The 12,852-nt window shown below is 37.3% G+C and overlaps 1 protein-coding gene across 1 annotated transcript; it reads right to left on the bottom strand.

Annotated features, from left to right (window-relative positions):
- Positions 1-298: 298 nt before the first annotated feature.
- LOC142553891 (NADH dehydrogenase [ubiquinone] flavoprotein 2, mitochondrial-like) lies at positions 299-11,979 on the bottom strand. The gene is made up of 10 exons (XM_075664424.1): positions 11,786-11,979; positions 11,659-11,691; positions 11,496-11,561; positions 10,710-10,826; positions 1,827-1,904; positions 1,628-1,733; positions 1,470-1,516; positions 894-971; positions 710-775; positions 299-636 (listed from the first exon to the last, which is right to left on the bottom strand). The coding sequence occupies exons 1-10, from the start codon at positions 11,849-11,851 to the stop codon at positions 529-531; spliced, it is 765 nt and encodes a 254-aa protein (XP_075520539.1). The 5' UTR covers positions 11,852-11,979; the 3' UTR covers positions 299-528.
- Positions 11,980-12,852: the final 873 nt, after the last annotated feature.

Genomic DNA, 12,852 nt, shown 5'->3' with positions numbered 1-12,852 from the left:
AAAAAATTAATATTTCAATATAAAAAATTAATTAATTCTACCTCTCTACGACATCATCTCATTTTCGCAAAACCAAAAGATGAAGTCATTAACATTGATATATCTCACCATCATCCTCACATACATCATTGAACATTCTCTAAGCTAAGCATACTGACACTATCGCACATATTTCGCTGAATAAGAAGTTACTGAGTCGGAATGATGTCCCATCCATTTTGTTATACATTACCTACTACACAAATATATGTGGTATGTATATCAATTTCATTTTTATTTACATCATTTGCTTGCAACATAAAGAAAACTAAAAACTAATTATAACATATGCATCTGTGTATCGGGAAATGTTACATAAAATGAAACATCAGAGTTTATCCATTACAGGGACACATCAAAAAATGGAAGGTTTAAATACAAATTCATTTCAGAATTCATTTCAGTACCCAAACTTATAGCCTGTGATGCTCTCAAATCCAACAAATTTGCATCATTATTATGAACAAATATCGCAAAAAACCAACTTGTTCAGCATGCATCAAGATCCCGGCATGGAGGAGCCTTAGGCTCGCCTAGCAATGTAATGTTCCCACCATCTGGTCCAGAATTGATGCGATTTGGATTTTGCGTGCCACGCTGAACATTTTAAATATTTAAAATTTAATTCGATAAATTTTGAAATTATGCCTCTTCAACTTATTTGTCTTACCGGTGGCTTTTCCCCTCTTCTCAAAGCCTCGACCAGCTCAACAACTCGCTTAGGAGTAACATCTTCCTGTGAGTAAAAGACACACCGGCATAATATCATATGCGGTTCAAATAATTATGTGCCATCATCCCATGAAAATGAGAGACAATTGCGCAATAACATTTGAATATACAAATAAGCTTACATAATAATTGTATGCATATCCCTCAGATCCATTAGAGTAATCAGCAACTGTGATCATCGGAGCATTTACACAACAACCCTAGGGAGAGCAATGATATATTCCAGATCACATCGCAATCAAAATACATAAACAAACTTTCAACGGTTTTTTGGTAATTTAGACAACAAAAGTTCAAAATAAAGATGCAGGTATTTGTGAAAATTCATGTTCTACGTAGTTCACTCAAAACGTTAGGGGTAATCCATGCACTTGCCTCAAGAAAAAAAATATAAATTTTGGACTACGCCTTCATCTTATGTTGTGAAGTCCAAATTAAAGTATACAACTATACGCTATTTCTTTCAACCATGTGGAGACAAATGGAAGTTTATATAACCAATACCAAGAAATACAACCTATTAACAAGAGTTATTTTGATTCAAGAACAATAATCTCAGGTACTTTAATAAGGAAAAAATTTGTTATACCAAAACAGGTCTTTTGGGAAAACAGACCAAGAAGTCAAAATTGAAGTCCATAGACACATTACATAAAAGGTGGTTATTCCAGATATAAAATATCATCCGAATAACTCACCATGCATTCCATTTCTCCAACAGAAAATAGGCCATCCTTGGTTACTTCTGAAAAGATTAATTAAGGATTACAAATATGAATCAGACAAGGTTTTGACAAGATCAAAATCACCACATCAAACAAAACAATATTACTGCATATGTCATTCAGAACATTACCATTGCGCTTTACTCCAAGATGTTTCAATAATGCTTCTTCAATTTCCCTAGAACCACGTATCATGCAAGGTGTTGTACCACATATCAAAAGATGGTATTTGCCAACCTTAGATCACCAAAAGTAATTTAACCAATTAAGTGAGTTTCAAATTTAACACTGAAAAATCCTAATTCACAAAATTAATGCAGAATATCTCACCTTTGTTCGGTTGAACATCGAATAGAAGGTTGCAACCTCAAATACGCGAATTGGGGCAACTTCAACAATTTTTGCAACCTTTAAGCAATGCTTAAAAATCATCAGACTATAAAACAATGACAATTATCACATCTACACCTTCTGCTTGATATGCAACTAACTAATTTTCCCAATATGTACCAGTAATCATTTGTATACGGATTCTCCACAAGATATCTGTACAATAATCACATTTCCTAGATGTCTAGTGGTTCAATACATGGTAGTAAGAGCCCAATAATCATTTTAGGCCCAACCCATTTCACTTTATTAATTAACCCAACCTATTTGATTAAGAGATAGCAAATCGGTTAATCCACAACAGAAAGAAAAGCTTCTCCCATCTCTGCAAACCGACCCCTTTCTTCCTGTTTCTCCAATCTTGCGCAGCGCGGCCGATGGTCGGAGAAGTAGCACAGCAGGCCAGAAACTTTTTTCTCCAGTCTATTAGCCTTTTTCCTGCCATGAATCGGAAGGAGATGAGCTCGATCGGCTTGTTTTCCAGCAACTGTGCGTGTGAGTTTTGATTCGGTTTTAGGTAAGGTTTTGGCTTCGATTCTTAGTTATTCTTGGTGGATTAGTTTATATGAGTGAAGTATTAAGTTTTTCCCTGTTATCCAGCTTGTTTTCTGACCGTGAACAGTATTTCCGACGACTTTTCCGGCAAGCCACCTTCGCGAGATCACCGTTGTGCATTTAAGCCTCGATTCTTGAGGTATTAAGCTTGAAATTTCAGATTTTTGAATGGATCTATAGGCTGCCGATAATTCGATTTTTAACCGCTCAGATTTAAATTGTTTTAGTCAGTTCGAATGCAGTATATTGAAATATATAGCGAATTTATATTGTAGGTTATATCGTTGGACGAGTTCATCAGAAAGTCCTTAAGAATTACTGTGCTATTGTAAGTTGTAGTTGAGCTACGCTCAAACCTATATTATTACGACGCTTATATTGGTGTGTAAAAATATTCAGTGGTTGTTGTTTGCTATTATGTGCCTTGAATGTTTATTCTGATGCATTCATGCATTAATTGTATCGGCATAACATATTGAGATTTGACTCATTTGACGGCGATTTATGTTGATTCTGTTGAGATATATACTGAGTCGTCAAAGGGACGAGTGGGTTAGAATTAGCCACATTCCCAGATAACAAGCTAGGGACGAGCAACTTAGCTACTCGCATTCCCGATGCTACGTGCATGGACAAGCGACGATTAAATGCTGCATTCCTGGCACGGGCGGCCACTGTTACTGTTGATGTACTATTCGTTTGAACTCCGTTTGGTATCCGTTATTCCATTGTTACCATTCATGCATCGCATATCATTGCATTTAATTGGTATAATTACATGTCTTTTACATACGTCGTAATTTTACTTGTTTGTCGTGCTGGGTCCGACCCCTGTTTTCTTTTTATGTTGTGGTTGTTCTTGATGCCAAAGCAGGTCATTCCAAGGGATTTGACGTGTCTGGTGGAGCGTCAGCGAGTGGTGCCCAGTAGTGGAGTTGGTTTGTGTCAGAGTTCCTAGATATCTATATATTATATTGGTTTGACACATTTGCCAGGTAGATGCCCTGTGTAGCTGTATTGTGATGTTTTTATGTTGTTTTGGATTGTTTGTGTTATGTTGTCTAATCCTGGCCAGTGCAACTGTAGAATATTGGTTTGTTTGATTGTGAACTCGATGTTGTTTTTGAGTTTATATTGTTGTTGTTGTGTTTTGAAATTTTTGGGATGTTCTACTTACGGTGAGGTCATGCCAAAATTTCTATAGGCTCATATGAATATTTTAAACTCGTTTTCGCTGTTTACACTAATTAATTCTTGTTGTTTGGTAATTAAATATTAATAAAGCACGGGCCCCCACAGTTTGGTATCAGAGCGTAACTAGGATACGATCAAATTAGAGTCTAGGACCCTCGAGTTTAGACACAAATAAAATGATTATGCCTGTGTTTGATTATTTGCTCTTACTTGTTTCTATGCTTTGAATTAATTGATTTAGCATGACTATAGCGTATAGTTGATTAAGTTTTGACATTTAGTTTAGATGTTGTCTATTAATTTAAGTTTATACTCTTGTACTAAACCGTTTATTTTGTTTTCTGCCTGTGGATTAAATCCTTGTGTCCTGTAGATGGCACCTGGACGTAGGGGCAGAAAAGAAAAGAAGTTGTTCAAGAATCTAAAGCCCCTAACGCGAGAGGACTTAACGAGACTGATTGGGGAAGACGAGGTCGTCGTCTTCGTGGGGAAGCACGAATGTTAACGTTGAGCATGAAGTGGATCGGTTGACTAGAGGAATGGGTGAAATGGAACTAGTGACATCCCGATTTAAGAACATGCGTCCTCCTCGATTATTTGGAAATGAAGATGGTGAGAAAGCTGTAGCATGGTTAAAAAGTATGAAACGCTTGTTTAATATGTTGGAGTACACTTCTGATTTGCAGCTTAAGTTGGCTATTTGTCAATTAAAAGACCGAGCTCAGCTATGGTGGGAAACTACTGACGAAGCTCTGAAAGAATCACGTGAAAGAGTTAATTGGGATGTATTTTGCGCTCAGTTTGCTCGAGAATATTCACCGCCTTCGTATTATTCGGCCAAGAAGCTGAATTCAATAGATTGACTTAAGGTAACATGACTGTAGTAGAAAATGTCCTCTCAATTTTCAGCGCTTCTTGCCTATGTTCCTCATGTTGCTAGCAGTGATCGGAACAAGCTATCGCATTTTATGTAACGATTGAATCGAACCATTTGTACTTTAGTAATAGCTGGAGAGCCTGTTAATTATGCCGATGCTGTAGAGAAAGCCAAGATTGTGAATGCAAGTCTGCTTTTGGAAGAATCACAGTCTGTTCAACCATGTTTTCCTCAGAGTTTCGGAGGCAATGCATAGGATGCCAGTGGGTGCACCACTATACTGACCTTTACTACCATGTCAGCTTTTGCAGTCTTATCAACAACCAAAGCAGCCAAAAGTTTAAGGCCAAAGGAAAACAGTTCAAGAAACTGACTCGTAGTTGTTCTTCTAGTTCCGGCAGTCAGCGTGGAGGTTCAGTTGGGTCACCAGGTGGAGTATTTTGTGATCCTTGTGGTGGTAAGACTTTCAGTACTCAGTGTACGGGAATTCATGGATCATGTAATATCTGTGGGCAAGTTTGACATTATGCTAGAGTATGTCCGAATGCAGTAAGACAACAATTTCAGCAGCTTCAGTTTGGTCAGAGTTTCAGAGGACAAGCAACTATACATTTTGTCCCGACTCCGTCTTTTCAACAGTCTAGCTATCCTCAGCCTAGAGGTTCTGTTCAGCAGAGTTTTCCAGGGCCACAGCAGGCTCGGGTTCCTGCTCTAACTCAGGATCAGGTTCAAGAGGCACCAGGTGGATTTATTGCAGGTATATGCCTTATTTTTAACCATCCTGCACGTATATTGATTGACACTGGAGCATCTCGTTCATTTGTATCTGTTGTATTTGTTGATGAGCATGAGATTGCTACTACTCCGTTGATAGATATTGTGTCAGTCTCTACTCCTGCCGGTGTATGTTTGATGTCTAATGAGATAATTCTGAATTGTGTGATTAGATTCGATGATAATATTATGATAACTAATCTAATCAAGCTAGATATGTCTGACTTCAACTGTATTTTGGGAATGGATACTCTGTCAAATTATCGAGCTACCGTTGATTGTTTCCATGGAGTTGTCAGATTCAGACCGTATTTTGGCAGTAAATGGAATTTTAACGGTAGTTATTCGCAATCGCATATTCCATTACTGTCAGCAATGGAAATGTTTAGATTGTTGACAACAGGAAATGAAGGATTTATGATCTATGTATTTGATGCGACACAGGGAAAAAGATTTGAAGTTTCAGATATTCCTGTTGTCAAGGTTCCCTGATGTATTTCCCGATGAAATTCCTGGGTTTCCACCCCAGAGGGAAATAGATTTTAGCATTGAGTTCGTGTCAGGGACAAAACCTATTTTTAGAGCACCATACCGTTTGGCTCCAGCGGAATTAAAAGAACTCAAAGAGCAATTACAGGACTTACTGGAAAAAGTCTATATTAGACCAATTATGTCACCTTGGGGAGCTCCGGTATTGTTTATAAAGAAGAAAGACAGAACGATGAGAATGTGCATTGATTACAGGCAGTTGAACAGAGCTACTGTGAATAACAAGTATCCTCTGCCGCGTATTTATGACTTGTTTGATAAGTTGCAGAATACATCAGTGTATTCAAAGATCGATCTTCGTTCTGACCATCAGCTTAGGGTTCGAGAGGAAGATGTTTCGATGACAGCATTTCGAACACGTTATGGACATTATGAATTTCTTGTATGCCTTTTGAAAAGACTAATGCTCCAATGGCTTTTATGGATTTGATGAATCATGTTTTTCGAGAATTTATAGACAGGTTTGTTATTGTCTTCATTGATGACATTATGATTTATTCAAAAAAAAGAAGGAGCATCGAGAACATTTAAGGTTAGTCCTCCAAACACTCAGAGCAGCGCAATTGTATGCAAAATTTTCTAAATGTGAATTCTGGCGGGACAGAGTAGTAGTCTGGGTCATGTTATATCAGCTCAAGGAGTATCAGTAGATCCTAGTAAAGTGGAATTTGTTATCAATGGCCAACAACGACGAATATTTCCGATATTCGCATCTTTTTGGGATTGGCATGATATTATTGGCATTTTATTGAAGGATTTTCTATTATAGCAAGGCCTATGACCCAATTAACGCAAAAAAGCTCGACGTTTTGTGTGGACTGATGAATATGACTCAAGTTTTAAGACTTTGAAGGAAAAGTTGACAACAGCTCCAATGCTAGCTTTGCCATCAGGCTCGGGTGAATATGTTGTTTGTTCAGATGCAACTCTAAATGGACTTGTTTGTGTTTTAATGCAAAATGGGCGAGTGATTGCGTATGCTTATCGTCACTTGAAGCCACATGAGACCCGATATCCAGTTCATGACATAGAGTTGGCTGCCATTGTGTTTGCATTGAAGTTATGACGTCATTATCTGTATGGAAGTTGCTTAAAGACTTTGATTGTGAGATTCAGTATCAACCAGGGCGAATGAATCTTGTTGCAGATGCCCTCAGCAGGAAAGTTCAGAATGCTATGCTGACATCTTTGACTATCTTCAAGGTTCACGAACACTAGGGAACTTCAGGATGGACTTATCAGATCAGGGGAGACTACTTTATAGTGTCATCTATTCAAGTTGAGCCATAGATTTTATTCAGCATCAAAGCAGCACAGAGAGCTGATCCGCACATTCATAGATTAAAAAAATTGTCTAAGACAGGTCAGACAGAAAAGTTCATTGTTGCCTCATATGGTAGTCTGCGGTTTAATGGTAGACTTGGGGTTCCTAATTTGATAGATCTGAAAGAAGCTATATTACGGGAAGCACATTGTAGTCGACACAGTATTCATCCAGAAATTCGAAAGATGTATCATACCTTGAGAGCTCATTATTGGTGGGTATGAAGATAGATATTTCTCATTTTTTGCTAAATGTTCAACGTGCCAACAAGTTAAAGCCAAGAAAATGAGACCTGGTGGAATGTTACTTAGTCTTGGAAGTGCCGCAGTGGAACAGAGCACATTGCTATGGATTTCATGAAACATCTACCTCGTTCTAATCGTGGTTGTGATGTGATTTGGGTGATTGTTGATAGATTGTCTAAACCAGTTCATTTTATTCCGTATGATCATACTTGTACTTATATGAAAATGGCGAAACTGTACATTGATCATATAGTGAGATTGCATGTTGTGCCAGTAAGCATAGTTTCCGATCGTGATCCAAGGTTTGCTTCAAAGTTCTGGGGAAGTTTGCAATCAGCTTTGGGTTCAAAGTTGGCTATGAGCACCGCGTATTACCCACAGACATATGGTCAATCAGAAAGAACCATTCAAACGCTTGAAGACGGGTTACGGGCAGTAGTGATGGATTTCAAAGGTGGTTGGCAAGAATCATAGTCTTTGATTGAATTCTTTTACAATAATAATTCTCAGGCAACTATCGGTATGACACCATTTGAAGCTTTATATAGAAGAAAGTGCATATCGCCGATATGTTGGGAAGATGTAGGAGAAAGACATATGTCAAAACTAGAACTTATTCAAGAAATGAAAGATAAAGTTGAATTGATCAGGAAAAGGATGAAATCAGCCCAAGATCGTCAAGCCAGTTATGTTAATAAAAGGCGAAGACCTTTAGAGCTTCAGGTTGGCGATTTTGTTTTCTTGAAAGTATCACCATTCCGGGGTACCATGAGATTTGGACATAAAAGGAAGTTAGCTCCGCGTTATATTGGTCTGTATGTGATTGTTGAGAAGATTGGCACATTGGCTTATCATTTAGACTTGCCACAGAGTTTGTCTAGGATACATAATGTGTTTCATGTATCTATGTTGCGGAAGTATGAGACAGATCGTCTCATATCTTGAATGTCGAGGATGTGGAGTTGGACAGTTCCCTTAGCTATGTTGAACATCCAGTGCAAATTTTAGACCGCAAGGAAAAACAACTCAGGAGCAAGACGATTCCACTGGTTTTGGTACAGTGGAGTAAACACGAAAGAGAAGAATCTACATGGGAATTAGAGGCAAAGATACGACAAGAATGGCCTCATTTGTTTGAAAATGTAATGAATTACCCGCTGTATTCTGAATTTCCTATGTATTATTAGTCGTAATGTTTTGGATATCAGTGTTGTGTCAGTTAGATTTCGTGGACGAAATCTTTTATTAGTTGGGGAGAATGTAAGAGCCCAATAATCATTTTGGACCCAACCCATTTCACTTTATAAATTAACCCAACCCATTTGATATAAAAGATAACAGATCGCTTAATACACAAGAAAAAGAAAAGCTTTTCCCATTTCAACAAACCGACGCCCCTTTCTACATGTTTCTCCAATCTTGTGCAGCGCCGCCGGTGGTCGGAGAAGTAGCGCAGCAGCCCATAAACTATTTTCTCCCGTCTTTTAGCCTCTTTCCTGCCATGAATCGGAAGGTGATGAGATCGGCTTGTTTTCCAGCAACTGTGCGTATGAGTTTTGATTCGGTTTTAGGAAAGGTTTTCGCTTCGATTCTTAGTTATTATTGGTAGATTAGTTAATATAAGTGAAGTATTAAGTTTTTCCCAGTTATCCAACTTATTTTCTGACAATGAACAGTATTTCCGGTGACTTTTCCAGCGAGCCACCTTGGCAAGATCACCTTGTGCATTTAAGCCTCGATTCTTGAGGTATTAAGCTTGAAATTTCAGATTTTTGAATGGGTTTATAGGATGCCGAGAATTCGATTTTTAACCGCTCCGATTTAAATTGTTTAAGTCAGTTCGAATGCAGTATATTGAATATATAGCGAATTTATATTGTAGGTTATATCGTTGGACGAGTTCATCAGAAAGTCCTTAAGAATTACTGTGGTATTGTAAGTTGTAGTTAAGATACGCTAAAACCTATATTATTATGACGCTTATATTGACGTGTAAGAATATTAAGTGGATGTTGTTTATTATTATGTGCCTTGAATGTTTATTCTGATGCATTCATGCATTAATTGTATTGGCATAACATATTGAGCCTTGACTCCTTTGACGGCGATTTAAGTTGATTCTGTTGAGACATATACTGAGTCGTCAGAGGGACGAGTGGGTTAGAATTAGCCACATTCCCAGATGACAAGCTAGGGACGAGCAACTTAGCTACTCGCATTCCTGATGCTACGTGGATGGACAAGCGACGATTTGATGCTGATTCTGGCATGGGCAGCCAGTGTTACTGTTGATGATACTATTCGTTTGAACTCCGTTTGGTATCCGTTATTCCATTGTTACCATTCATGCATCGCATATCATTGCATTTAATTGGTATAATTACATGTCTTTTACATACGTCGTAATTTTACTTGTTTGTCGTGCTGGGTCCGACCCCTGTTTTCTTTTTATGTTGTGGTTGTTCTTGATGCCATAGCAGGTCATTCAAGGGGATTTGACGCGTCTGGTAGAGCGTCAGCGAGTGGTGCCCAGTAGTGGAGTTGATTTGTGTCAGAGTTCCCAGATATCTATATATTATACTGGTTTGATATATTTGCCAGGGAGATGCCCTGTGTAGCTGTATTGTGATGTTTTTTATGTTGTTTTGGATTGTTTGTGTTATGTTGTGTCTAATCCTGGTCAATGCGGCTGTAGGATATTGGTTTGTTTGATTGTGAACTTGATGTTGTTTTCGAGCGTATATTGTCGTTGTGTTTCGAAATTTTTGGGATGTCCTACTTACGGGGAGGTCATGCAGAAATTTTTGTAGGCCCAAATGAATATTTTTAACTCGTTTTCGCTGTTTACACTAATTAATTCTTGTTATTTGGTAATTAAATATTAATTAAAAGCACGGGCCCTTACATACTAGTTCAGCAGCCCTACTTCTTTCCAAGGGAAATCATCAAAACATTGAGTCCTTGAAGCACTTTATATTTAGATATTCACTTATGCACATAAAAGCTAGAGTAAAGTAGATGACTTCATTGCCCTTCTAGAAATTAGATACGTCCCTTCAACAATAACAGGGGAATTCTTCAACAGTTCAAGTAAAAGGAACAATCATCACTGCAAATCATGTTAATGACATGCTACTGAAATTGAATTGCACGAGAATCAAGTTAAGTTGGTTATTTATCTCATAATTTCTAGTTCAGCAAGATGAGAGGCATTAATCTTATTCATGATTTACGTAGATGGTCATTTTCAATCCCATCATCCTATTCAAATCAGATGAATCAATATTGCAATGATGCCAACATACATGATTCATGGCTGAAACTGGGAGCCAGCCTCCATGTTGCTGTTGCGCAAGATCCAGTAAAGGAATGACAGCAGATCGCTTATAGTTGGAAGGATAGTGAGATAAAATCTCCTTAACCTGTAAAAAACAAAAGACAATAGTTGGTCCACAGTGAATAGCCTGATCTTAGCTATTGAGAGAACTTTCACACGATTATGGATATCAGCGCGCAAAGCTTGCATGACTAAAAACTAAAGCTCCACTGCATAACAAGGATATAGAAATAAAAAAACAATTAAGAATGTAACATTTATGATCTTATGTACATTCCACAAACAAATTCCCCAACGCAGATTAGTGAATCTACAAATTAATGACTGGTGAAGTGTCCGTAAGAGATCAAAAACAAATATTATCAATTCATGTGCATCGACTTCAGCAAACATACCAGACAGTTGTTATTCTTAGCTGTCATTCAGTCCTTGGATTCCTATGACCATAGATATTAACAAAAAGACCACTGGGCGACACCAAATTCCTTTCGAACAAGCCAATTTACATGCTATTTTCCGAAGAACCAAAACTAAGATAACCTCACTCCTTCAAACAGATACCAAATCATCAGCTAAATCTATCGTGGTAAAATTTCCAAATACAAAAAATTGATACCAATGCGACAAGTTAAGTTGCAAACTGAATAAAGAAGTGGAATATCAGATCTAGATCGGCCAATATCCAAGTAGTGTAACCAAAATCACACACAAAATCGAGTGTGTTAAAAAATCACAAATAATGTATATCACTAGCCTTTTCTTTGTTTGCATCGCTGAATTCCCATGGAATGCCTGGATTATTGTCTGGACTATCAATATGCTGCATTCCTCGGAAATAAATTTTATTTGGATCAAATGCTGACATACTAATATACAGTCGAAAATTTTAATTCTAAGGAAAACAAGAATCAACTTACATAGTTCAGGGCAGTCGAAAACGATCGCGATGGCTGCATAAACATCGTTTATAAGCCCGAAATGACAAAACAAAACCAAAAATGAAGTTTCGAATTAGATTATAGGTGCGAGAAATACAAAGGAAACCTGGGGGAATTGACGGAAGGCCTGACGGATCTCAAGAATGCGTCGAGAGGCGAGGCGGCTCAACATCTTCCGAATGAACTCGAGGATACTGAGCTATAAAGCTCCGACACCGAGAACACAGATTTGGGGGCGGAATCCAGATAGTAGAGTACGCGATGTTCTATTGTAAACGTGAGCGCGTAGTACCCACACCCCGGGTCAATAGACACAGAACCAGGGTTCAAGGGGCCCCTTCCATAAATTGGGCTTAATCTTAACGGACCAAGACACTCATGTTAACAAACATAAACATGCCCAAATATTTCTATTGTGCTAAAATGTTATTGGAGCAAGAAATATATTATAACCTATAACTTGAATATGCATTTAATATTTATATGATTACAGACGGAAATAATCATATTACCCATCTATCAATATTCTCTGAAGACAAACAATCTATTTATGAGTTTATAATAAATTTATTAGCAAAAAATTTTTTTAAAAAAAGATTTGTTAGTTACTCATTTCAGCTAGTGTCCAATGAATTTGAATTGGCTGATATTATATTTGACAATAACTTCGGCAATCCTGTACATCTGTGAGTACCGAATATATTTATTGTCGTTGGGGACTAACACCAATAAATAAAAAATGCATCAAGACTAAAGATATCTCAAAAAAATTGCTATTGCTTTATCAATATTCATCAAGCATTCAAATCATACATCCCTCAAAAGATTCATTTTTAGTTGTTTTTGCAAATACTTAGTTTCCCATCAGATCGATTGATGATCAATATCGTGCACTTTGTATCTTCACTTATCCTTTACACAATTTTTGGTTTTTACTTCGCCACTGGTTACTTCGGGGATTATTAATTATGAAGTAGTATATATCAATCAACTTCGGTAATAACACATGCGAAGTTTAACATTATTTTTTACTTCAATATTTAAAAAACATGGGCTTCACTTCTAATTTTTTGCAACATTTTACTTCGAAAGAGTAGTTTTGATGAAGTACAAAATTTTAAAAAAAAATTAAAATTTATATTTAATGAAGAAAAAAATGAACAATACTTAACT

Source organism: Primulina tabacum, chromosome 8 (genome assembly GCF_025594145.1).
Source record: "Primulina tabacum isolate GXHZ01 chromosome 8, ASM2559414v2, whole genome shotgun sequence".
NCBI classification, from domain to species: Eukaryota; Viridiplantae; Streptophyta; class Magnoliopsida; order Lamiales; family Gesneriaceae; genus Primulina; species Primulina tabacum.
This window is presented reverse-complemented; position numbering and strand designations above follow the sequence as displayed.